The 23887-nt window shown below is 41.8% G+C and overlaps 1 protein-coding gene and 1 long non-coding RNA gene across 3 annotated transcripts in view; one reads left to right on the top strand and one right to left on the bottom strand.

Annotated features, from left to right (window-relative positions):
• The window catches only part of LOC126916548 (zinc finger protein 395), a 94154-nt gene that overhangs the window by 32524 nt on the left and 37743 nt on the right, over positions 1 to 23887 (bottom strand). For both annotated transcript variants that reach the window (XM_050722467.1, XM_050722466.1), the window contains exons 3-4: positions 4565 to 4782; positions 3360 to 3676 (exon numbers count right to left, since the gene is read on the bottom strand). In XM_050722467.1, the coding sequence (XP_050578424.1) occupies positions 3360 to 3676; positions 4565 to 4782 (535 nt within the window). The remainder of the gene's footprint in view (positions 1 to 3359; positions 3677 to 4564; positions 4783 to 23887) is intronic.
• Positions 7731 to 22707, top strand: LOC126916580 (uncharacterized). The gene is made up of 3 exons (XR_007710659.1): positions 7731 to 8073; positions 21985 to 22189; positions 22317 to 22707. It is a non-coding gene; the product is annotated as an uncharacterized LOC126916580 (long non-coding RNA).

Genomic DNA, 23887 nt, shown 5'->3' with positions numbered 1-23887 from the left:
TGGTAAAAATAGCCCCGTGTTAACTATCGGTAGTTCTAATGTTAATAATTGAGCAAACATACAAATTCTCTTTCGTTGTCTATTCTACACACGAGAGAACAATCACGATCTCCATTCGCTGATAATCCACAATTTTAATATATCAAAAAATCCTTACCATGAATCACTTGTATATTAATTAATCTCTGCTTAAATTTGTCGAATTAATTCCTCGTTTGTCTTTCATCTTATCTATTAACAGTGTAAGCTATAGAAAATTACTTGCGGTTGGGAATTTATTTGGTCAGTATTTAAAAATGTTGATCAAAGATATAGATAGTCTGATTACTATCATGAATCAGATTCTTTCTATTTTTAGTTATTTTACGTTACGATATTCCTTTTTACTCGTAAAGCGATATTAAAGCAAAACGATCGACAAAAGTGTATTTTTCGTGTTTCCCTGTGATCGTCGAATAAAAGGAAATAACATAGAAAAATCAAAATACACGTTACGATATTCAGAAAATTAAAAGCAAGATACGCGTTACGGGATTCGGGAATTAACGACATTTTATTCAAGTTCTATTCCTTTACGATTGTCTACGAATATATAAATTTGCATAAATATTTATATCAAGCGTTTCTCACGATATGTAACGATTCCAGTGGGACTCTTTCCGGATTCTCGATTCGTAAAAATTCAACCGCATCGTTCGGCGGGTTAACGGTGCGATTCGATCGTTAGATCGCAGGTGGAGGCCGCGATGGATCTAAATGAAAATCTAAGCGCGAGATTCTCAATCGTTCGAGCGTGGCCAGACCGTTATCGCCGTGCTCTGCATTCAGACGTTCCCAGTGCTTTCCTCTTTTTTCTTTCTCTTTTCTTCCTTTGACGCCACGGTGAAAACGACGCGTCTCCGCGACTTTCATCGTTTCGTAACGATGCGACGCGTCGATCGCGATTCCATAGAAGCAAAATAAAGAAAAGCGGTTGATCGATCGACGATTTTTCGTTTAGTCATCGGCTAATCGGGAAAAAATCTCGATATCTTCGTGTTTAGTCGTTTCTAACTTTTATTCTTCTCTTCTCGAATATTATTTGAATTCTATCACCTTAGTTGTTCTTCCTACTCTACCCTAAACTTTCTTTTTAATTATTCTTCCTTCAACGACACTGACAAGTAACGTAAAAATGGTATTGGAAAATCGTGTCAAAGCATATATTCGTTTATTAAGATAACCGATGATATGTGACACATAGTTGCGTAACAAAAGCTTAGACAACAAAATCTAGATATCCGTTTAAAACTTCTACAGTGATATTTTGCTCTGTTGCACTGGAAAATGCAAACAGACAGTAAATAAAAATTATTCACAAATATGTTCAAGTCATTCGAAGCACATATGTCTCGCGTCATCAAAAACGCAATCGCTATTTCAGAAAAGCGATAATAACTTGTTTTATGCCGTAGTGCAGCTGTTCAATAAACATTCGAGATCCCCGCAAAAGACATCGCAAACAGATGCTGCGTAATCCACCAGAGATAAGCAATCCTTGTAAAGGAATTGCGATATGTAATTAATTTTGTCGTCATTTATTCGACGATCCATGCTCTCGATTGACGATGAACGATGAAAAACAATTTCACAAATGTGTATGTTATGGACATTGATCTGTGGAACCCACTATTCGATTGCAGATAGACGAAAAGCAAAAACGATATATATATACATTGTTAAGTATTTTAAAATTTGCATAATTAGTTCCAAAAAATTCTCAAAAATGTAATTGTAGAAATTGGCAAATAATACGAACTTTTACAGTGTGTATCGAGTTCGTTCGTTTTTAATTGCAGGTTCGACTATGTCTTTGAATCTGTAGCTCATATACAGGATATTAACCTTCGAACTGAATGAATTTTCCACGAGGATTTTATTTGTTTCTACAGAAACATAAGATAGAAAGTTAACCGAGAGAAGAGTTGCGTTTCGGTTTGGAAAATCATCTCGAGGTCATGGATCACGCATACTCGCACACGCGAGTAGCTGCGTTATGTATTATGCAAGTACCTACAGCTTTATCTTGTCTCGTTGATGTTAATTAAATGTAAGCTGTGAAACGCGGAAGGGGCTAAGTTCGGGGAGATAAATCCGCCACGCCTTATGAGCGAATTAATCGTGCGTTCCAACCTCGTTGCATGCTGATAACCCTCGGCTGAGTTTCAACAGAATGTCCGTGGTTCACGAAAACGATAAAACCAGCATCGCTGTCCGAAGCGACCGAACAGTACGAATATCGATGTTCCCGCGAGAGTTAGATTTCACGAAACTCGCTTTTCAATGGCAAACGAGTGGGATTAAGGCCAATGAAATGTTTCGAAGACAAGCCACGTGGGACAAAGTTGAGCATCATTTAAATAAAATATCGTTTAACGTGTTCGCTACCAGCGTTATAAACGAGTCGTTCTAGAATTAAGAACGTAATCTTTCAATAAGTGCTTCTTCTTCGAATTATTATTTCCATTGCAAAGAAACACGCGACACGATAAGTGAGTTTGCTACTTATTCAGAATTGACGAGAAAATTATGTGTGTTAATTTTCTTTTTTTCCTCTTTCTTCTCTTTTTCAATATACACGTATACTTAATCCTTAAATCGCTTCGCCTAATTAGAAATTATCGTAAGTTTTTGAATCAAGCGTGACATTAATCCCGTATAATCGAAGATTATATTCAATTTAAACGATATGCAAAATAATTAGCTAATAGGTCTCGTAGCAATTTTCCGATAATGATATAGCAATTTCACATAATTTAGCCCGATACGTATGATTTACTCGCGTCATCGTGTGATGTTTCTTATGGAATATTTATAATAGTGCTTTAAGACAATATAATTTTCGTTTCTTGATGCGACGAGAAGGAAAGAAATATTTCCGTCAATGTCCAATTCGATATTGACGATAACAGAAATTAGAAATATCGGTGTAACAGCGAAAGAAGCTGCTTCCATTTCGAATAGTATCCGAAATATTCGATTCGCCGTTCAACGATAGAAGCTTTCTCCAGCCTGCGTAAGCGTTCAAATGTATCCACGACGATCAAAGATGACTAATCATCCACGTCATCCCATGATGACGAAACAAAAAATTATCTGGCTACGTAAGGATAAAGGGAAGAACTCACCTTCTCATCGATAAAACAACAAATAATTGTCTAAGTCACACGAAGGCCAAGTTCATCATCGCTGTGACAGTGTGCCGGATTGACGAATTGCAACAGAATATATCCGGTGCACTTGAATTTATCAGATAAGCGAAGCGCTCGTGCCCATTTATCGATCGATCGATAAAACGGTACGCGTGATATTCCATTTACCTTCTTTTTGCGTGGGTGCTGTTCCTCGAGGTAATCGAGCACTATACCCTCGTCCAGGGTGGTTGTCGAGCCAGGGGTGCTACTCGACGACGAGCCAGACGCGTTGTAAGGGTAGTGTTGTTGATTGTGCGAAGGATGAGCGGATGTCGGCCACAGAGAGCCGGTGGTAGGTGCCCCCTCGTCGCTGAGAGGCGGACTCGGAGTGCCGCTACGCCATGAAGCCCCGCTGCTGCTACTGCTGCTATTCGAGGTGCCACCGACTCCTGGTGAGCCAACGACCATGCCACCACCTCCGCCACCTCGACCTCCCCAGGAACCTTATTCGCGAAAAACATAAAAATACTCGGTTAGTTTATCTCGATTGGACAACTTGTTTGCGAATTGATTATTCGCAGATGATCCAAGCTCCGATTAGAGTAGCGTGTAATTTTTGGTAATGTTTTTTGCATAATTTTCCAACAGCCTTCAATCTCCAAAATTAAATGTCCAGTTTACTATGGTATTTGTATAGCAATTATATGAGCTGTAAGTATATTTCGTAGCCGCATGTCTCGTCTATTGTATTGAAAAATATCTTAGAACAGCTGTAGGTGTTATAAAATGTTTGATGCAAACAAGTACCTCTTGTATCTTGTTATAGATTTCGCAGGTTCGGAGTCGGAGGAATGCTTGAATTGATAGATCGTTGCAAATTGACATGCGATTGAGTGTAATCTCTGTGTGGAATTGAGATTAGATAGAACCGCTGTCAGACATAATGGCAAGCTTGAATTTACGATCATGTAGCTCGGATATGCGATTTCGATCGCTAGTAATTGCATAGACACTTAGAGTAATACATTGCGGAGAAAGACAGATGACCGGTATACATGTATATGTACATGTATGTACATAATAAATCAAACGTGTAAAGCGTATGTGTTAACAGCAGCAATTCTTAGCTCCTACAATACGGCTAAAGTAAAATACAAAATGTGCATCGTTCAAATAATTATGGCCGATACTACACAGCCGCATGCAGCTTTCTACGATCGAAACAAATTCATCTCGAACCGAAACTTTATTTTCGAGATTTCATTCGTTCTATCAAATATCTAGCAATTTGCTCGTTTCTAATGTAAACTTTGTAAACTTTGACTAGGTTGAACCTAACGAAGTTCGCGATGTCGTTAGAACACGAAGGCTATTTGCAGCGTGATACTGACCGTAATTGTGTTGGCAGTGCAATGGCAGAGGATTGTGAGGGCTGTGTGGCGAACATGAGAGCGACATGAGGACAAGAGCGGCGGTGCATTCGTCCATGCAATCGCCGCGTTCGTTGGTACGACAACCCTCGCGGCCGCATCCGTGGGGTATTCTGTCGCTCCAACCGCTGTACGATCGCTCGGAGTCATTACTCGAGCTGGGTCGCCGTTTTCTGGATCTGAAACACGAATGATACATATTCGTAGATTAATTACGATCCACAAGGTTCGCTCGTATTGCAATTTTCAGCTCGTTGCACGAACAACGGCCGTAAGACGCTGGTTAATGTCGCGTGCAAGATCGCAGAATCACGATCACTGTCGTCATCTACGTTCATTCAGGGCCGTGATCGTGACTTTTTTTATCTCGAGCGAATTTGCTCGCTGTGATCGTAATTCTTTTCTGAATTATTCTTATAACACGATTCATTTTTTACAAACTACCTCGATATAACTTGCATAAAGGTATCTGCACGTAAGGTAAATTGAAAATTACGTTACGTTTTCCTCGTATAACGTACATTTGCCGTATCCAAGATTCAAAATGGAATATAATTTAATTTTCTTTTCTTCGTCCGGTATTATTATTATCGGCATTTTAGGGACTAGAATATTAATTCTTCCTGTCGATTTCAAAATTGTAACATTCGTTCGATGTCTTTGATATAAAATATGCAGGTTTTAAACCAGAAGCGATCACGAAAAATCACAAGCTACTGCGAACAATCATCGTGATTGGGATCGAGCGTGATCGAATCATTTGAGATTCACAAGGTAGTGTTTCGCGCCATCTCTAGTGCAAACGTGACTATTATCTAAGTAATTAATTAAATTAATTAAATTATTAAAATTATCTAAATTATCTAAAGACCGTCGAACACGAGTGTTCGCTTTACAATCGTCGGTTATTTCAATATTACGGTAATCGGTAATTCGTAACAATCTGTACAATGTAACTTTGATTAGAAAGTAAACAACACGGTGAATTTCAAATACCTCAACGCGTATATGTTGAAAAACGAGGACAAGTGTTAGATGGGAATTTCAGCTAAGAGTAAAATTATTCGAAAGTGTTAAGGTTTGTCTCGGAATGGAAAGGGAAATGCGTGGATGAATTTACAATAGAAATAAGTACAGTGTATGCTAGTCCAGGTCAGGAGGCTGGCAGCGTTACTTTACAATGGATCCCCGAAGCCATGGGCCTATGGGCATTTGTATAATTATGAAATCTGGCCTGCCTATACCCCGTTGCACCATCTGTGCATGGCATATTGCTAAAAAAGGCTACGAGGTAGAGAGACCATTCAAACTGATTTGAAGCTAAACAATACTCGATGGCTTCAAGGACTAAAAAAACTACCCCTTAGAGAAGATGTAGACTTTTCCTAGAAGTGAGAATCGCTTCAACAGAAATAACAGATTAATCGGTAATTTCAAACAAACGACTTCGTGACAAGGTAAAAGGCCCAACGAATCGTCAGTCTGCATCGCAACGTAACGTTGTAAGGCGTAACGTAGCACAAAGAGATTAGTGGATGAAAAGGCAGCTTTCGTAACGGAAGAAGTTTCGTTTACCAACTTCCTAACGTTTTCCATCTCTTTCCATCATCCGCCTTTTTCTTCCTTTTTTCTTTTTGCTCGTAGAAGCACGTCTTTGCGTACGTACGATCACACGGTCTATCCCAACAATAGAAGCTGTCGTAACAACCAATCGTTTGCCAGCCTTTTCGTGGAATTTCGCGCTTCTACAATTACGTAAAATAATGTTTTTCCAGCCTATATTCCGTAGGTACTACGATGGTCAATACGGTCGTTGTACCGTAATGTCCCGGCGGACGACGTGCTGTAAATTACAGTTTTCCAAGAACAGCCGTAAAGATGCCACGATAACAAGCCACGGACTTTGGTCTACGCGTTCCTCCAGATCGGTAGCCTGGTCATTTTCGACCGTGTACCCGCTACTGCCATCTTTGTTCGCGTGGAACTTTGCGCGAGTCGTTAATCGCCGTGTCGATTATCGCGATATTAGATTGTTTCGTAAGTTTGCCGGCAATTGTTCAGAGTGTGATCGTAAACCGATGGAAAATAATTTTGATACAGCATTGGATGTTAATGTCTTGCAATTTGCCAGGTTTACGATGTATCGAAAAGTAAGGTTGAGGTAAGGTTGCTCGGGGAAGACCAAGAGATCGCCGGTAGATCGAACGGTTGGACAACTGACACCTGCTGATCGATAGAAACCCCGACTTTCTAGGAAATTACAGGGCAAATTTTCCTCGTTATCTTCGCCTATCAGGTGTCTAGACGGTCTTGTGAAATAATAAAATCGATGTAGTCGTTTTGAAAAAGTTTCTCTACAGACCGAATCGATAAAATTATAACCAATCTATATTTGTTCAAAGTTTAAAGCTTCACGAACTTGAACAAGCTATCGAGAATATCATCGAAGAATCAACCGATTCGATCGAAAAACAACGAAAGTGCCAAGGAGGAAATACAGGAAAGAGAAAACGAAGGAAGAGAAAAAATGGGAGGAAAATCACGAAAGCAACGAGCCATCCGGCTCGCTGTACTTTCTACGATCCAATCCACCAAGTTTCACCTCCCCGCGCTATTCCGTCTCCGTGTTCCATAGGACTTTCATACAAGAAGCCTTAGAACTCTTGGTCAAGCCTGGAAGCAATACTCGTCGATGGTTTCCGTCGATGGAAGAGATACGGAGAGATCGTAAAATCGATAAGTAACTGTACGATCGAAATTCGGAAATCGGAATTTCAGGCAGCGTCGCATCTCACCGCATCTCTCGTTTTCAGCGAACAGCATACGAAATAACCGACGTCCTCCAAAGACAAATTGGTCAGTTCCACTCTTTGTGAATTTTTTCAATTTCGTTACCGGCGGGAAATACCGATACTCGATCGGAAAGAAAAAAAAAATCCTGACCATTTAACGCGCGACTACCGTATCTCTTGCAGCGAGTATAGACGTACGCGAAGGACGCGAGAGCGTGATATCTCTAGCGTTGGAAGTGGGAGACACGAAACGACGTAGTCAAGGCCGCCGCTTAGCCGTTCCGCTCGGAGCGGTACATCGAGAGTCGAAAGTGAAACGTCGCCGGTACCGGCGGAATGACGCACGATTTTCTCTGTCTTTCTCTCTCCGATACGATTGAAATACACGAACGAACAGTCGTGACTGTCCCGTTTTCGTGATCGCTTTCGCACACGCCGCTCAGGATACCGAACGCGTCAAACGCGTGAAAGTTAAGCGAAGATAAGTATGCTCGGGGGGGTCAATAATTGCCGTAGAATTACAACAGGTATGCAAACGGAAAGTAAACGGAAGGGAAGTAACAGGGAGTTGTACCGCGTGGAAACGCGCCTGGAAAGGGATGACGGTGAAAGAAGAGTGGACTAGGCGTACCTAACGCTTAGAAACGGCACGGTATACAGTCGAGGATTTGTTGTATGGTAATTGCTACTTGCTACTACTTTGGATTTCCAAACGAGAGGCTTTGGTCGAAGGGACTCGACGTATAATAATGGGACTTACTCGCTCGTTTAGGTCGGGTTAGTCACGGAGACAATAAGAGAGGATAACGAATTTTACGACCGTGACAGACTCCTTCGTTTCTTTGTCTGTTTCAGTCGGTTATTTCGTTGTCAAGTCAATATTAATATTAATCAATGTACGATAAAATGTAATTGCTTGGATTTGCGATGCAGGCATACGCCGGCTGTCCGAGACAATAAGATGACCAATTAATTATTCGCCATGGTGCAAATTCGTAAAAATTTCGAACGTGATTCTCACAGCCGCAAGGATTAATAAGATTGCCACGTGCGGAAGTGTGGCACAGTCGCGAAATATCTCGAGCGTCTCGTTTCACAGCTCGGCCAATTTCCGATCTCGAAAAACCGTTTACCCGCGCCGCTGTCGTTTTAATTAAAGAGACGCTGCGCGTTCGACTAGCTCGCAAAGACGCCGCGCCGCTGCAAAAACGAAAGAGAAAGTAAATTGCCCCGATAGCTTGCGCTCCGAATAACTCGCCGGCTGCCTTGTACTTGGAAAGCCGATCGACGCCGCAGTCAAGGTAGACGGGGGATAATCTTCATCCTCGTCGACGAGCTTTTTTCCCTCCTTCTTTCTTTCGCGTTGCGTGCTAATTACGCGGCGAGCCGGCAGCGTTTACAAGCCGAAACTGAAATTGGGTCGTGGGAAACCCACGCATCGATCTCATCTCTTTCTTTCTTTCTTTCTTTTTTTCTTTCTGTGATGCCACGCCGTGTCGTACGCTCTTCTCATTTACCTTATTTCCTTTTGCGCGGCTCTTTTCGCCGCTTTCAACCGCCCTCTCTTTTTATACGCGGTTCAATGCCGAGTCCGGGTCGCTTGAAAAATCCGCGAAATAAAGCGGAAAGACAGATAAGATTTGCCGATGATTATTTTCGCGCTGTTTTCTAAACGTAAGAGAGATTTTAAGATTCCTTTGCCGCTGTTCAAAATATTCCACGAGGAAAAGAATTCTTCGTGCTCTTCAGGGGGTTGCTGCAATAATTAAATTCCTACTATGTGTGGCGTCAAGAAAAGGCAGGAAACGCATAGCGGTTACGTGTACGCCGTACGCGCTCGCGTGTTACTGAAGCGTTTCGTCGCATTATCATCTCTCGCGATGACGTAACGTTATGTAACTATTTCGAACGAAGGACACGCTCGTTGGTGCACTCTCGATACGTTGAATCGATGAACCGAAGGATAGCAAACGTACCGTCGAAATTTTTCAACCGTCGCTTTTACGACATTAAGGGAAATTGTTACGACGAATAGATCGGTAGCTAATCCGTCGATGAAGGAGCTTAATGACGGTCGTTAGACTCTTTTCAATTAGTCTCGTTAAAGGATTATAGTGGCCGTTTATAATTACACCAACTGTAAAGAATTTCCACGTCAACGGTATTGTACAGTTGTCTTTCGGCTAAAGAGCTTTTTTGTTGGCAATCGAATACGCTTTATAGAAATGGTAGAACGTAATTTTGCATTCTTCGTTGAGCGAGGATAGTATGCAGGACATTGGATATTGGTTCGCGTTGAACACGATGATTTTTCAAAGATCTTCCGAGTATTGTGTAATTTAGCTTGCTTCGTAACAGATGGAACGATTTTCTAAATAAACTGAAACACAAAACCGGTATTCGGACTGTGATTCACTTTAGTAAGGGAAGATTAAAAAGAAAACATCTCACTGACCTCACGAAATAAATAAAATAGTCAAACTCAAAGATGGTATCCCGCTGGGGGTAGCCGTTGTTATGTAGCAATTAAGTTAGAAAAATTTGCCAAATGTGCAGCTGGATAAATTGTAAAGTACAAATTAAATAATAAAAACAAAACTTTAGCAAGATGTCGAAGTATATATACAACAGTCTTTAATTTCAAATGACACTTTTGCTCTAACTTTTGTTATACATATATTAATCTTTTCTGCTGATCGTCGTAAACGAATAAACATCGAAAGAAAGTCAGATCCATGCGAGCCGTTGATTTATGCGAAGTCTTCGATCGTCGACGTATATACGTCAGTCAGTAGAGTTGAAGAAACTTACTTAAGTCGCTGTCCGCGAGTTTATACGAGACGGTCAAAAAATTCTGCTCGTGCCACAAATAACAACGTAAAAATGTTCTCTGAAAAACCTTTCATAAATAGATTGTCTCGAAAAGTAAAACTCGTACGAAGAGAAACCTTTTTCATGCACCCTTTAAAAATTGAAATACAACAAAGATGCAACAAGGCCAGCGGCAGAATTAATTCTGACATCGATTCTAAAGCACCATTTACATACATACGTATACGAAAGCAACCACTAACGACAACGCGTGTGTACGAGAGAAGCGTTTTACGTACAGTATGCGTCGATTCATCTTCGATTTAATTTTCCCCCGAGCAGGCACGCCGATCGGACCTATACTGGGTGAGGCGGATGTAAAGGGGAGAGGCTGTTCCGTGTTCTGGCTCTGGTTGCACGCTCGTGGTTGCCCCAGAAACCGTAATACACTTCTCGTTATATGGGTCAGGGAACACGTTGATCCATATTCGGGACGGCATCCCCCCGTGATCGGGAAACTAGGTCAGCGACTCGTGTGTGCCGCGCCGGGCCACGCGAAACCGTGTGTTGCTAGCTGGCTGCCGCGATCCTGTTCCGGGTTGAGCACGCTTTTCCGGGAGGATCAAACTACCGTATCGAACCGCGTGGTCTACCGTTTTATGTACCGATTTCGTATAAGAATTTTCTTTCTCGTTGCTTTTTAAACGTGGCATTAATTCAGTATTGTTTGTATGAAATAGACGTCGACCTGAAATTATTGTCGTAATATTATCGAATATATATGTAGATTTTTCATCGCCTAAAATTCCAAGTGAAATATCTATTCTTGAAAATTGCGTTGCTTAACACGTTGAATGTCGTGGGAGTCACCGGTGACCGGCGCAACGAAGTTAGTAGAAATATATAATTTGAACAAATTTCAATAGTTATAAATTTTGTATTATTGCCATCGTTACTACAATAATGTGACGAAATGAATACGTTATATGCGCCCCCTCGCCAGTGGCTGTCGAACATGGGAAAAACCAGCCTTTTCCGTGTTTTACCTTAATGAACAATAACCCTAAGGGACGTTTCTATCTGAAAAATGTTCGATAGTAATTAAGGGCCCTGACAGTAAAGTAAAACATGCTAAATCTTAATAACGGTTCTTTATGATTATTGCGAGTCCGAATAAATATGATCGAAGGATGGATTATGGTTTATGGTAGGTCACGTAACGCAAGTAACGTAACGTAGATAATAAAAAAAAATGTCGCATAATAAAAAATGCCAAACATCGTAAAACTGGCGTGGCATTCAGCGTGTTTTTTAGTATTTTCCAAAGAGGATCCCGGTACTCTCTAGTGTACTTGCTCGAGAATATAGTATACTATTAACAAAAGTATATACCAAAAATACACCTATACGTATAAGAAGCCTACGTCTGAGTTGGCAGTACCGTCCCTTGGAATTAATCTACAGCTTTACTGTAATCCTTTCAGCAACAGTTACCTGGCGCAAATCCGAGATTCGTAATAAAATCTCTTTGTATCTAACAGCATATTGCAGGCCCAAGAAGCCCAGGAAAAAAGAAACGAATAATTTTCGACTAAACAATGAACAACCCATAAAATGTGTCAAAAATTACCTGTATACTTTATTTCGGTTTGAAGTTGGTATAGTAATAAACACACATATACACAGAGGTATCTGAAGGAGGATTTTCCTCGAGAACGTAACAGAAGTAAACAAAGAGAAAGAAACTTATATCAACGGAGTCTAAAATCTAGGTAGATCGGGGACAAGCATTCACACCCCATAAGGATAGTGCATCGATCCGGTACCAAACGATGTTCGGGTTACGAAGTCGAACAGCGGGGTCAGTTCGCCGGATACAGGAACGCGATAGCCGGCTGGCCTCTATCGAGCGACCTGATTCCGCGGCAGGACAACCCGGACAACCTGATTTCGACTACGTCGACCTTATTCGCTGACCTAATTCCCTCGATCACAGGGGCTGCTTGGAATTTACGACTGCGAAAACGGGGCTGTATCGTGTTCATAGCAAATTCCTAGAATCCATTGCCTGTTTCGCTCGGAGGTTGGTTCCACGTTGATCCATACAACTATTCTCGAACTATCTAAAAGTTGGAAATGCTTGTCTTTGATTCTGCTATCTGTTACGCTCATGATCTGACTGCGTGTTATTATGCATCTATAGTGGCTGACCAAAATGTTTCAACATTTACCATAGAAAACTTTTATGTATATTGCATGCGTGGTGTTAAGCATTCTGAGATTTTATTAGCGATGTGAAATTATTTGTTATTTCACTGTGAGAATTATCCTTCGATTTACGCTTCTCGAAGATTAATATGCCACAAGGAATCTTTTTTTTTTTTTTTTATTTATTTATTAAAATTCACAATTTGTCCAATTTGGACATTTGGTGGAATTTTTTAACGGTTAAATTAGCATGTTGGTGACTACCCCCAGCGGGGTACCATCCTCGTGTTTATTAGGTTATGTCCTTTATAAGGTTTGCTGGGTGCTTCCTTTTTAGTCTTCTGTCCATGTTTATGGTTTTGTATGTTTCCGCAGCTAGCCGGTTTGAGTGTGTTGCTATTCTTGATTTGTATTTCTCGGAGTATCTGCTAATTTCTTCTTTGACCGTTGGCATTCCCAGGTCCCTCCTTATATCTTCGTTTCTGACGTACCAAGGTCCGTTTACTATTGTTCTGAGGATTTTAGCCTGTATTACCTCTATTTTGTTTATATGGCTCATTACTGCCATCCCCCATAATGGTATTCCGTACGCCAGATTGGTTTTATGATCGTTTTATATATTTTTAATTTATTTTCTATGCTTAGTTTGGATTTTCTGCTTGTTAGCCAATGCATTTGTCTCCTTGTTTTCTGTATTTTTTCTACTATTGATTTGATGTGTAGTTTCCAGGTGAGTTGTTGATCTAAGTGAAGTCCTAGGTATTTGACGTGCTTTGTTTGCGTTATATGCGTGCCGTTCAATAGGATGTTTGGTGGTATCTTTTTTCCTAGCGTGAATGTAATATGGTTGCATTTATTGGGGTTTGTTTTTATTTGTTTTTCTTGTAGCCAATTTTCTATTTTTATGATATGTTCTTGTAGTATTTTGACTGCCGTTTCTGGGTTAGTATGCCTGACTAGTATAGCTGTGTCGTCCGCGAATGTCAATACTGTGCTGTTGGTAGTTGTTGGAATGTTCGCCGTGTATAATGTGTATAGTATTGGGCCTAGGACGCTTCGCAAGGAATCTTGACGAATTTTTATCTCATACAAGTAATAAGGAAGTAAGGGAAAAGTCTACCGCAACTATTTCCTCATGGTTATCGGAGAAAATTCTATTGTTCGAGAAAAAAAAGTGTGAACACGATAGGCTTGTCTTTTGATTAATATTCTATTGCGTGGATCGTTAATCAAACGCGTCGTTTTGTCAAGGTGCACACCCAACTCTTCTAACTCAATTTGTCTCTGAATAATTAGCAGATAGGCGGAATTTGTTTAGATAAAACGAACACCTTTCTTCGAACCAGAGAACACTGCCTTTCAACACGGATGAATTAAATTGAAGTTTCATGCTAATTCCTACTGAAAAAGTAAGTTATACTTAAAAGGGAAAGTGTGTTGATCTCTCGATTAACATCTCAAGACGGCTATTAATCAAACGCGTCGTTTTATCATACCTGCAAGCCACTCCTTCCATTTCATTTCCATCCTCCAATAATCGACAAATGAGAGAAATTGCGTTTTCATCTTTCCAGACATCTTTCTTAGAGGACGTCATCTCGCGTACATCGAAAGTTCCAATCTCGCAACTTCCTCGCAATTTTCTAACTAATTTTACCTAAATCTTGTAATACGATTATCTACATTTTTCACATAGACGATAAATATCCTCCCCTAATATGTCGCGTACTAAACGTTCTCTAAATTCAATACGGTCGTCAAGCCAAACCCAAAGTCCACTTTAGCTCTACGAACGCAAAACCTCAACATCCAAGAATACGATCCACCGCTGCAACTCTACCTGTCGATTTAACTCGAGTAAAGTCGTCTAATTAGTCGGGTTATTACCGCCCATGAGCAAGGCCCATGTCCCTGAAGCGGGCATTCGATGGAACAAAAGCTTCATCCAAGTGCGAGCGACGAGTCCCTCGTCGGAAAAGTTCTCTCTAGCAAGGTCTCGGAATTTTGCACGGCGAAACATTCTCGTGTTGGCTTCGGCACACAAAGCGCCGAGAAGGGTATATAAACCCGCGGGAGGGTATCTCGGTGTTGCACACGATGCGACTCGGGTCGATGTATTGGTGCACGTGTACTGCTCCGGTTTCATTGTCCCAGATTTACCAGTGGGATAGAGAGTGACCCACCCCTTGACCAGTCGAAGCGAGAGAAGGGCCAAGAGCGTCGCCACGGAACCCTCTCTTTCCCTTTCTCTTTTTCTTTTCGCTCTTCTCCTTCTTATTCTTCTCCATGCCCCTTGGCTCTTCTACCTCAACAAGTAGCAGCGGTTGCCAAGTACTACAACAGGTACGAGCGGCGTTGTATGCGCTGGCACGTGCAGACCCACGTCGGCCAACAAAGGAGGAAAGCTCGCAGAGCGCGAGAAAAGGGGCTCGCGAGACTCGAGCGTATTCGAAGGGTGCAGCAAGAGAGGATTTTCGAGGGAACGGGGAAAACAGGAAGGATGAAAACGACGCGTGGCTCCGTGTACCTGACCCATTTATTCGACGCGACTCCGCACTGCTAGGTACGTAGCTCTATCGATCGGCCTAGATCCGTGGCCCCAGCCTGGCACGACCTACTATTTGTTAGGCCACCTTAACCACCCTCGTGTACCATCGGCCGCCCCGAACTCCTCTCCGTCTCGCTCACCTCGTCGAGCAGGCACGGCTACCCTCGCGATTCGTGTGGTATCAACTTTAGACGAGCCATCGGCGTCTCGCTCGCAACCCTTGCACAATCGGAGCCTTGGCGGGCGAACGAAGGTCGCGCAACCGATTCGGCTGTGCCGTAACGCTTTGCTAAGTAGATGCTTCGGCGAGGCAATTCACAGGAGGATTTTCCTGACCATTTCGTTGGGACGATTTTTTATACAGGATTACAGCGATTCTTGGATTAGGATTGGATGAAAGTGGATATAACGGCGACTGCTAATTTCCAGAATGAAGCCGACGAAAAATGAAATAGACGAAAATAAACGACTTTGCCAAAGAGTAAAGATACTCGGAAGCCGAAAATTGCTGCAACGTTCCGACGGTCTAAATAAATCAGCTTCGAAAATTCCACTTATGTTATCGAACCAACTTTTCCCACTCGACAAAACAAATATAGGAAAAATTTCTAAACGCTACTCGATACACGGAGATTCCGCAAATCACGTGTGTTTACATAGTGTACACGCGATCCTAGTTCTAATTTGCAAACAGTGAATAGAGTCGAAATGCCTCGCTGATTGCGTCATTTCGTTCGTCGTTAGCGCTGTCTGAACACACGAGGAATGCGTTGAAGAGTACTACTACTGTGTTTTGTCATCAAAAAAAGAAAACGAAGGATCGTGAGAAAAGAAGAGATATTCGGAGCTCGGATGTAAATTGCGAAGAGAAGAAGGTTTCGCGAGACAAAAATGACATCTGCTAGATGTTCGTTGCTCTATAGGTCAAGATCACGCCTGTTGGCATATTTTGTCGTTCAAGACCTTGGCTACTCGCTCGTGTGCTCTTTGTCTTTTGTCTTGCATATACCTAAGTTACACACGTTACACGCTAGGATCGTAGTTTCGTACTCTAACTTCGTTCCAGATTCTGCTAGCTTCGTCCTGTTCAAGCTTTGGTAACTTCCTTTGGAAGTCCAATGAACATCGCGTTGTTCTAGGTCAGTGAACCTCAGAAACTCGAGCGATGGTCCTGGAGAACAGTGGAAAGGCAAAGTAAATTTTACGTTAAGATCTTCGAAGAGTCAAGAACTTTTCTTTATCTACAATAACGTACAAATTAGATACTTGGGTAATCAAGATTATCAAATTGACAAATCGAAATGCAACTGAAATTTCAAATGAAATTTGCTACAATTTCTTATGGTATTCTGTAGTAACATGGATTTATTATTTTCTAGAATAAATTTTCAAACTGTTTCAAGCAACTTATATCCGAATTTTATACCTTGAATAAATATGCGAATACTCTATTTCTTATAGCTTAGAACGTTTGAAATAGAGAAAGAACCTTCCTAATTCGTTTGGTGGTCGCACGATAGAAATAACATCGAGTCTTAGCACGTGGCGTACGGTTCCCAGAGAACGTGACATAGATACAGACGCTTCTTCCAAACGAGACAAATCGAAATAATAAAAGCTAATTAAGAGGCTAAAGTAACGTGATCCCACCAAAGAGAAGTAGCTAAAAAAAGTGTTTTTCAGCGAAACTATCGAACTAATCAACCTGAAATTTTGCAGCGTTTCAATCATATGCTAAATGTATTTCGAGCGAGGATAACGAATTTATTAAAAGAACATTAGCTAAAGTGTCCGCGAAGAAATTTTCTGCCATCGTGTGGACCAGAATATATTGGTGTTAACAAGCAATTCAGTATGTTTACAGCATGGAACCTTCTTCTATGATATTCTTAGACCAGTCCTATAGCCGAAACTCATTTATTTTCAATTAGCGTGGCTTCACAGCGTGGTCTTGTCTTCACGAACAACACGAAATACCGTTCATTAGCGGAAAGTGACTCGATAATGAATCTTGCAATCGCAAAGACGAGTTGAATCTATTCCAGTGCTATCGTAGAACCTGGAGAACTCTTAATTCTTGGGTATTTTGTTCAGCTATGGAAAAAACAAAGATTAATCTCATAATTAAAAACATACTCGTAAACAAAAAAATGTAACAATACCATTTATTACGATAATCGCAAAATACGATAATCAGGAAATAACGCGAAAGTCATAGGCAAAAGAGTTAAATCGACCTGACAAACGTATAAGAAAAGTCCAATGAATACTTCGACCCCTTTCTGCGCGTATAATACGCTCCTCGACGATAATAATCTCTGAACCAAGGCACAGAATGACCGATCCAGAGACCACCCAGTTTGACTGTGAGTAGAAGACGGATCGAGATCGACGCTGATTGAACTCAATTAACGCGTTAACGCGCGACCAACGAACAGATCAAAGGGACAACGGACCGCGAACTCGAAGGGAACTGGAAATGGGCCGATCGAAACGGAACATGCAGTAGTCCTGGGGGATGGGAGGGGTTGCTAGGTACCGGTAAGGCTAGCATATACGAGTACAGAACGTGGTAGTGCACCTGACCCATATAGCGACGCGGTATTGATCGACCTAATTCTGTAAAGCCGGCCGCCTCCTCGCCCGCAGAGATTGCCGCCCGAAATTACGTAAGCTAACCTACTGACTCACTGCACCCGTTGCCGCAGCAGAAACTTTCAGTTGTTACGCCCGTGTCTTTCGACTACCAAACTCTAACACACCCCCTTTGCTATTCTTAAGTTTGGATCACGTTCGATGGAAAATCGACGAGTCATCGAGATGCACGTGTGTAAGGCGAAAAAGAATTTTTAGGGAATGTTGGAGAATTTCGGGGTTTCTGCTATACGATGGGGTTGTAAAGGGGAATCGAACGACTCTGATACGCCCTGTTCGTTGAATCCCTCGGAAGATTAAGTTACTAAATGATGGAATAATCTCTTACTACGTATCATTCGCGTGTTTAACAAAATAAATACTTCCGATAATAAAGAACATCGTCAGGGATCGAGACTTAAAAGGTTGGCGGCGATTTCATTCGATTTTATTGTCAGAAGCTATAAATTCTGCTACGTGGGTGCAAAGAAAATAGATACACCGTTCGGTATAATTAGATGATCAGCTGGTCGAAGCATCCATTGCTTCGAATACTCCAACACGCTAACCCACCCATTACTATTTATTACTACTAATACTACTATTTCCATTCATTCGTTCAAGAAGACAATTACAATCGCGACACGGATAAACACTTTTCCATACATATGACATTAAAGAATCGTACTAGTTAAGGATTACAAACGTAGCGAACTAGTTTACGTGCTTGGTAAAATCACTTGTTTCCGTTGTATAGAAATGTAGTAACTTAATAGGTCTTTAGAGTAAGGACAAGTAATGATGTTTTGGTTTAACAAGTAATATTCAAAACAACGAACTGATTACAATATTGTCGCACGTCTTATTATCATACTCGGCTCTCAACTTCCCGATTCATACTCTCCGGCTCCTCCACTCACACGCTCCGGCTTCTGCACTCACTCTCCTGACTTCTCAACTAACACTGTACGACTTCTCAACTAACTAATACCCTATGGGCTAGCATCCCTTTGTCTTTTCTTAGCCCCATCACGCATGTGTTCCGTGGCCAGGCTCACGTAGGCCTTTTCTACGAAACTATTCACTTGAAGGACCGACGACACATTGATGGACCCGACGACGCCTCGGTTCTCGCGATATTGTTTATGGTTTGGCCGATACCTTAGGGCTTTTATCCACGATACTACAGAAATGTCATCGTATTAAATCGTTTCAATTACTTGTACACGAAATGCTCCATACGAATAGAGCAAATCCCCCAAAAGTTGACTTGAAACACTTTCAACGGCGGAATAACTTAGCTAAGGGGGAGAACGCTGTGGCGGGCAGTCAGGAAACCATAAAATCTGGTTAGTGAAATATTCATTGGCGAGCGTTCACTAGGAAGCAGACAACGTGCATAAGCGTCGAATAATTTAATCTCGTTTGCGCTAAAGACCGCGATTGCGGGCGAAACGTGGCCGTCGAACGAGAATCAACGCGAACGGATTGCCTTCCGAGCGCGAGATCGTGAAGTTCATGAATTAAAAGCCGGGCAATCGATAGCCGTGGAATAATTGAATCTCATTGTACGCCGAAGACGATGATAATCGCCGCGAATACAGAACGATCCATCGTGAAAAAAGATCGAGTATCTGTATTACGTTTTTAATAAGCCTGAACGCGTTAATGATGGCCTCACAGTGAAAAAAAGCAGCTACCATTTATCCCCGAATATAATTAAAACGGAGCTCCGAGCGGTATTTGTAAATTGTATCTGTGCCTTAATCAACTGCCATACAATTTTTTATTTATTCCTGCTAATTTTTTAATTCTTTTTCTTTTTTGTTGGTTTACCAATGTCTCTTTCGGCGTTCGTTATTTCCTATTCTCTTTTGCTACTGACGTTACTTTAAGAAAAGAAAATAGCGAAAGAATATTAGCTTTTAAAAAACTGTGAACAACCGAACGCAGAACGTTCCATCGAAAAGATCAACATCTCCATTTTCATCATAAAAATCACAATTTATCCCTGTCACATTGTTATTCCCCCTCCTACATCGTGCTGTCAGAACAGGAAATTAAAAACCGCCTGTGTGCGCTAAACAAATGTAAAAGCGAACTAGAAATAAAATTTCAACCGCGGCGATAGAAAATTCCGCGAAATTCGATCGAAACTCGACATTTAAAGAAAAATCACGATCTATTCGTACGTGCCACTATGATTCCTCCGTTTCGATGTTTCGCTTAAGAAAAAATTCTAAAACTTCTATTCGCCAACCAGAAGATAAAATGTGAAAACGAAACCTAAACTACGCGAAACTAAAATTAAAGCTTCAACGATTACCTGCAAACCATGTGACCAACGAAAGCATAATAAGTAGTTGCCATTGGAAGAGAATCGTTTGCAGTTTCGTTACGAGAGAAAAGCATGATCTTGCTCAATTTACGAACGTCGAGTTGCAGTTGCAATTGCGCTACAAAGTAGCAGAATGCCCTCGCGTGCATGATTGCGTGTGAAAGGCCAAACAGGGCCATCGTTCGTTCTACGAAACGAGGCTAGACGGTGAAAGAAGAAGAAGAAGAAGAAGAAGAAGAAGAAGCTTCGGATGAGTCGGGTTATTCGTCTTCCATGAGCAATCTTCGTTGTAATTCGAAAATTTTATCGATGAGAAGCCATGTATCATAAAGTTGCTTCTTGTTAGGAATAGTTCGAGTGAAAGGAATTTTCGAGGATGACGCTATTGTGAACGGAGAAGGGTAGGTCGGTCTACGGGGAATTTCAATTCAGTCACGGAGTATTTTCGTTGCATTTTACTACACTTTCTCGATGAAAGAAACGATTAACAGGAATTAATATGTTTCGAAGTTTATAAATGCGATCACGACAATGGAATTTTTCAAAATCATCCTCGTTTGTAAAGAAATATCAAGAAACACCAGCACTGGAGGAAAATATCGAGTATTTGATCCAAGATAGAATGTCGGAAGAGCGTGGAAAATTCCACCTAAATCGAAGACCTAATAACCTAATAACCTAATAACCTCGTAACCTCTGCTAGTAGTTATCCCTTTGACCCATTAAGTACATGTACATTCTCATAAATCGTTCTCTCTAAACTTGAATACAATATCACAATCTATAAAACGATGACAGTCAGCTTGGCGAAATTGTTAGTTCGTTGTCTATCGACGACAGCCGTGTTTAGAGAATTAAGCAAAAGGCCTAGATCGACTAGAAACACCATCGCTATGTTGATGCGTCAGGCCCAATGTCTTGTACGCACGTCGAACAGCGAGCAGCAAAACAAAAGCAACGAGAATCAGCTCGAAGGAGCCCGGTTGGTTCAGCCTCGAGAGGCCAGTCACCGGTGATGAATTTCGCGCGAGATCCTTGGCCGCGACGCAAGGTCTCGTTAAAGCCGGTAGCCGAGAGGCCCCGCGTGCGCTTTCGTCATCGATACACCATCGAGACTGGAAAGGCATTCGATTTCTCTCGCGAGAGAGGCCGTGGTGTGTGTGACCTCTCCTTTCACGTGGGGCAGGTCGTGCCAGGGCCAGGTGCGACAACCTCGGCCGAAAACACCGACGCAGGCCGTCTACCTGCGTGGCTTCGCCCTCAGCTACCGGACGTTGCACCTTCACCCCTCTTCCCTTCTCGCTATCCCTCCTCTGGTCGAAGTCGTCCTTTGTGAGGAGGATGTTCGAGGCCTCGGTCGTGCACGACTTCGTCCAATGGGGGGAAGAAAAAAAGGTAAAAAAAGGAAAAGTCGACACCGAGGTCGTTGGCATCGTGAAACTGCCGTTCCACCCTTCTTGCTGAGGGGAGACGATTATGGCGGTGAAGAGAGAGAGAGAGAGAGAGAGAGAGAGAGAGAGAGAGAGAGAGAGAGAGAGAAAGAGACAGACAGCCAGACAGGCAGACAGACAAACAGAGCGAGACGGAGAAACTGTGCGACCGAAAAAGATGAGAGATCTCTAGACACGGGTGGGTGGAAAGATGCGAGTTTTGAAACTTCTCGACGAGAGGCTAGCTTTCGATGGAATACGTCGCTTCCTATTTTTTTGATTGGATACGGTTGATGGATTCTTACGAGAATGTTAATGGGATTTGATGCGATAATGACCTGCGCTGTGACAGACAGTTCAAACTCGGGCTGCTGTTGTCATTTGAAAGCGCGATAGGTGTACGAGTATTGGCTTGGTTTTATGATTCGAACATGACGATTGCGTCGTGGAATAAAGTAGCGTTGTTGTTAATATCATGTTATCGAAATATACCGCGTGTAAATTATTATGATGAAAGTCGTTTGAAAGCGAAAATGAAACGAAGGTGCACAGTCATGTTTCAATCTCGATAGAAGTCGACATTGACTGTGTTAATAACATCTATGTATAACAGGGCATAGTGTGGAATGTGGAACGTCAAAGCCTACATGCATCACGGCAGGAACTCAATCAGTCAACCATTTCCGGCATATCGATCAAATACAAGAGGACCATGAGACGTTTCCGCAACATTGTACCGAGCACGCGTACATGCATCGCTCTTTATTATAAAATAGAATACCGCAAATAAATTACCATGAGGGAAGACGACCGTTGCAACGATATGTAAGTATAATTCTTTTCAAGCATCCGTTTCAACTTTTTTCCATCGTTCAGCCTATTTTTTATCGGGAGAAGAGAGTTTATCTAAAGGACCCACGAGTGCATTAATATTCAACCCCTTGTGTTGCAGACAAACTCTTCTTACCTTCGAGCATACGTCGCGTCGTGAAGTTGCACGGGCAAGGAAACAATTCAACGTTCATTATTCAGCTTTTAAAAGTCTTGCCGGACAGATATATCCCCCTACGAAGTGCAGTCAAAGAGGTTTCAACGAACTAAGTTGTCTCATGGCGGTCGTACCACGCCATAAAAATGAAATTACGGTTTTGTAACGCTACAACGCGACTTGTTATTTCACAGTTCTCGGTCCTAAATCATAAAATCTACCGCTACACTTCTAACTAAGTAACTGTACAGTTTCGGCTACCTTCGTATACAGTACGAGATGCCTGGAAGGATGCACGGTTTAATACCCTTGAGTCTCTTAAGGGTCGGAAAACACTGTTAAAAAGAATTTGCTTTATGTCGTCGTATATTGTTTTCGGTAGCTTTCCTTCATGAAGTCATATATTTATTTTATTTCCATTTTTATAGGGACATAAAAACTTAAGTCTAGGTTCATTGGTGACCTATAACAGCAGCCAGAAATAAAGTTTTCATTAGCTTGGTATAAATACTCGCTGATTTATCGTTTGGCAAGAGACGCGAAGGAAAGTAACATTTTCAAGAATTTGTCACGCTTGCTATTGGTTTACGGCGAAGCAATCTGAAGTCTCTTTCTTTAAGATTCCTAAGCACGTTTCTAAATAGATTTAAGAAATTTAATCGAACCATCGAAATATCCAAAGATATCTGGCTGGTTAACATCAGTTCCTAAAAATCTTTATTTAAAAAGCGTCTATTTGACAGAAATAAAATTTTCACCAATGTCAGCTCCGTGTCAAGACCAATCTGAAACGCTCGAATTTTTCAAATCATCGTTCGATCCCCCGAGTCATCGACCGCATAACTTCTCGAAATCATTGAACAGGAAAATCCTACAACTGACGAGTTGCTCGAGTTTTCGAAATCATCGAACGAACGAACCTGAAAACAGGACAACATACCCTGCTAGACAAAATCCCCGCCCCTCGTAAAGGTCAAAGCTCTCGCCCGCCTCCGTAGAAATTCCGCGCTCGTCGATCCCACGAAACGCGTTCCCCTCTGGCCAAATCGCGACGGTTGGATCGGATTCCGGGACGTTTCACGAGGGTGAGAGACGAAAGCACTTGGACGACTGCGTGCGGTGGAAAGGCGAGGGACAGGTGTCCGGCGAGGGTGCGTTCACGGTCTAACGATTGGCAACCAGACGCCTTTTAACGCTCCCCTGGTGCAACGTGTGGGTGCGCGCAGCCTTTTTCGAACTAACCGGAGAGATACCTTCGATTTTTAGGCGGAACACGCACACACAGGTCGAATATGGGGACGTGCACGCTCGTATACAGGGTGAGGCACGCAAAGCACGACGATAGAATCTTTCAGAGAATATTAAAAACGCTGGAAAGTGTTATTAGACGAGGTTGAAACCTATTAGACGATGGATCTTTATTTAAAGTTTATTCTCAAGAACATGAGTGCACGATATAAAAAATCGTTTGCTAGTAAAACTGAGGTGTTTTACGAAGCCTGATATTTTTACGCTATGAGAAAACATTCGGAAGA

This window comes from Bombus affinis, chromosome 5, assembly GCF_024516045.1.
Source record: "Bombus affinis isolate iyBomAffi1 chromosome 5, iyBomAffi1.2, whole genome shotgun sequence".
NCBI lineage: Eukaryota > Metazoa > Arthropoda > Insecta > Hymenoptera > Apidae > Bombus > Bombus affinis.
This window is presented reverse-complemented; position numbering and strand designations above follow the sequence as displayed.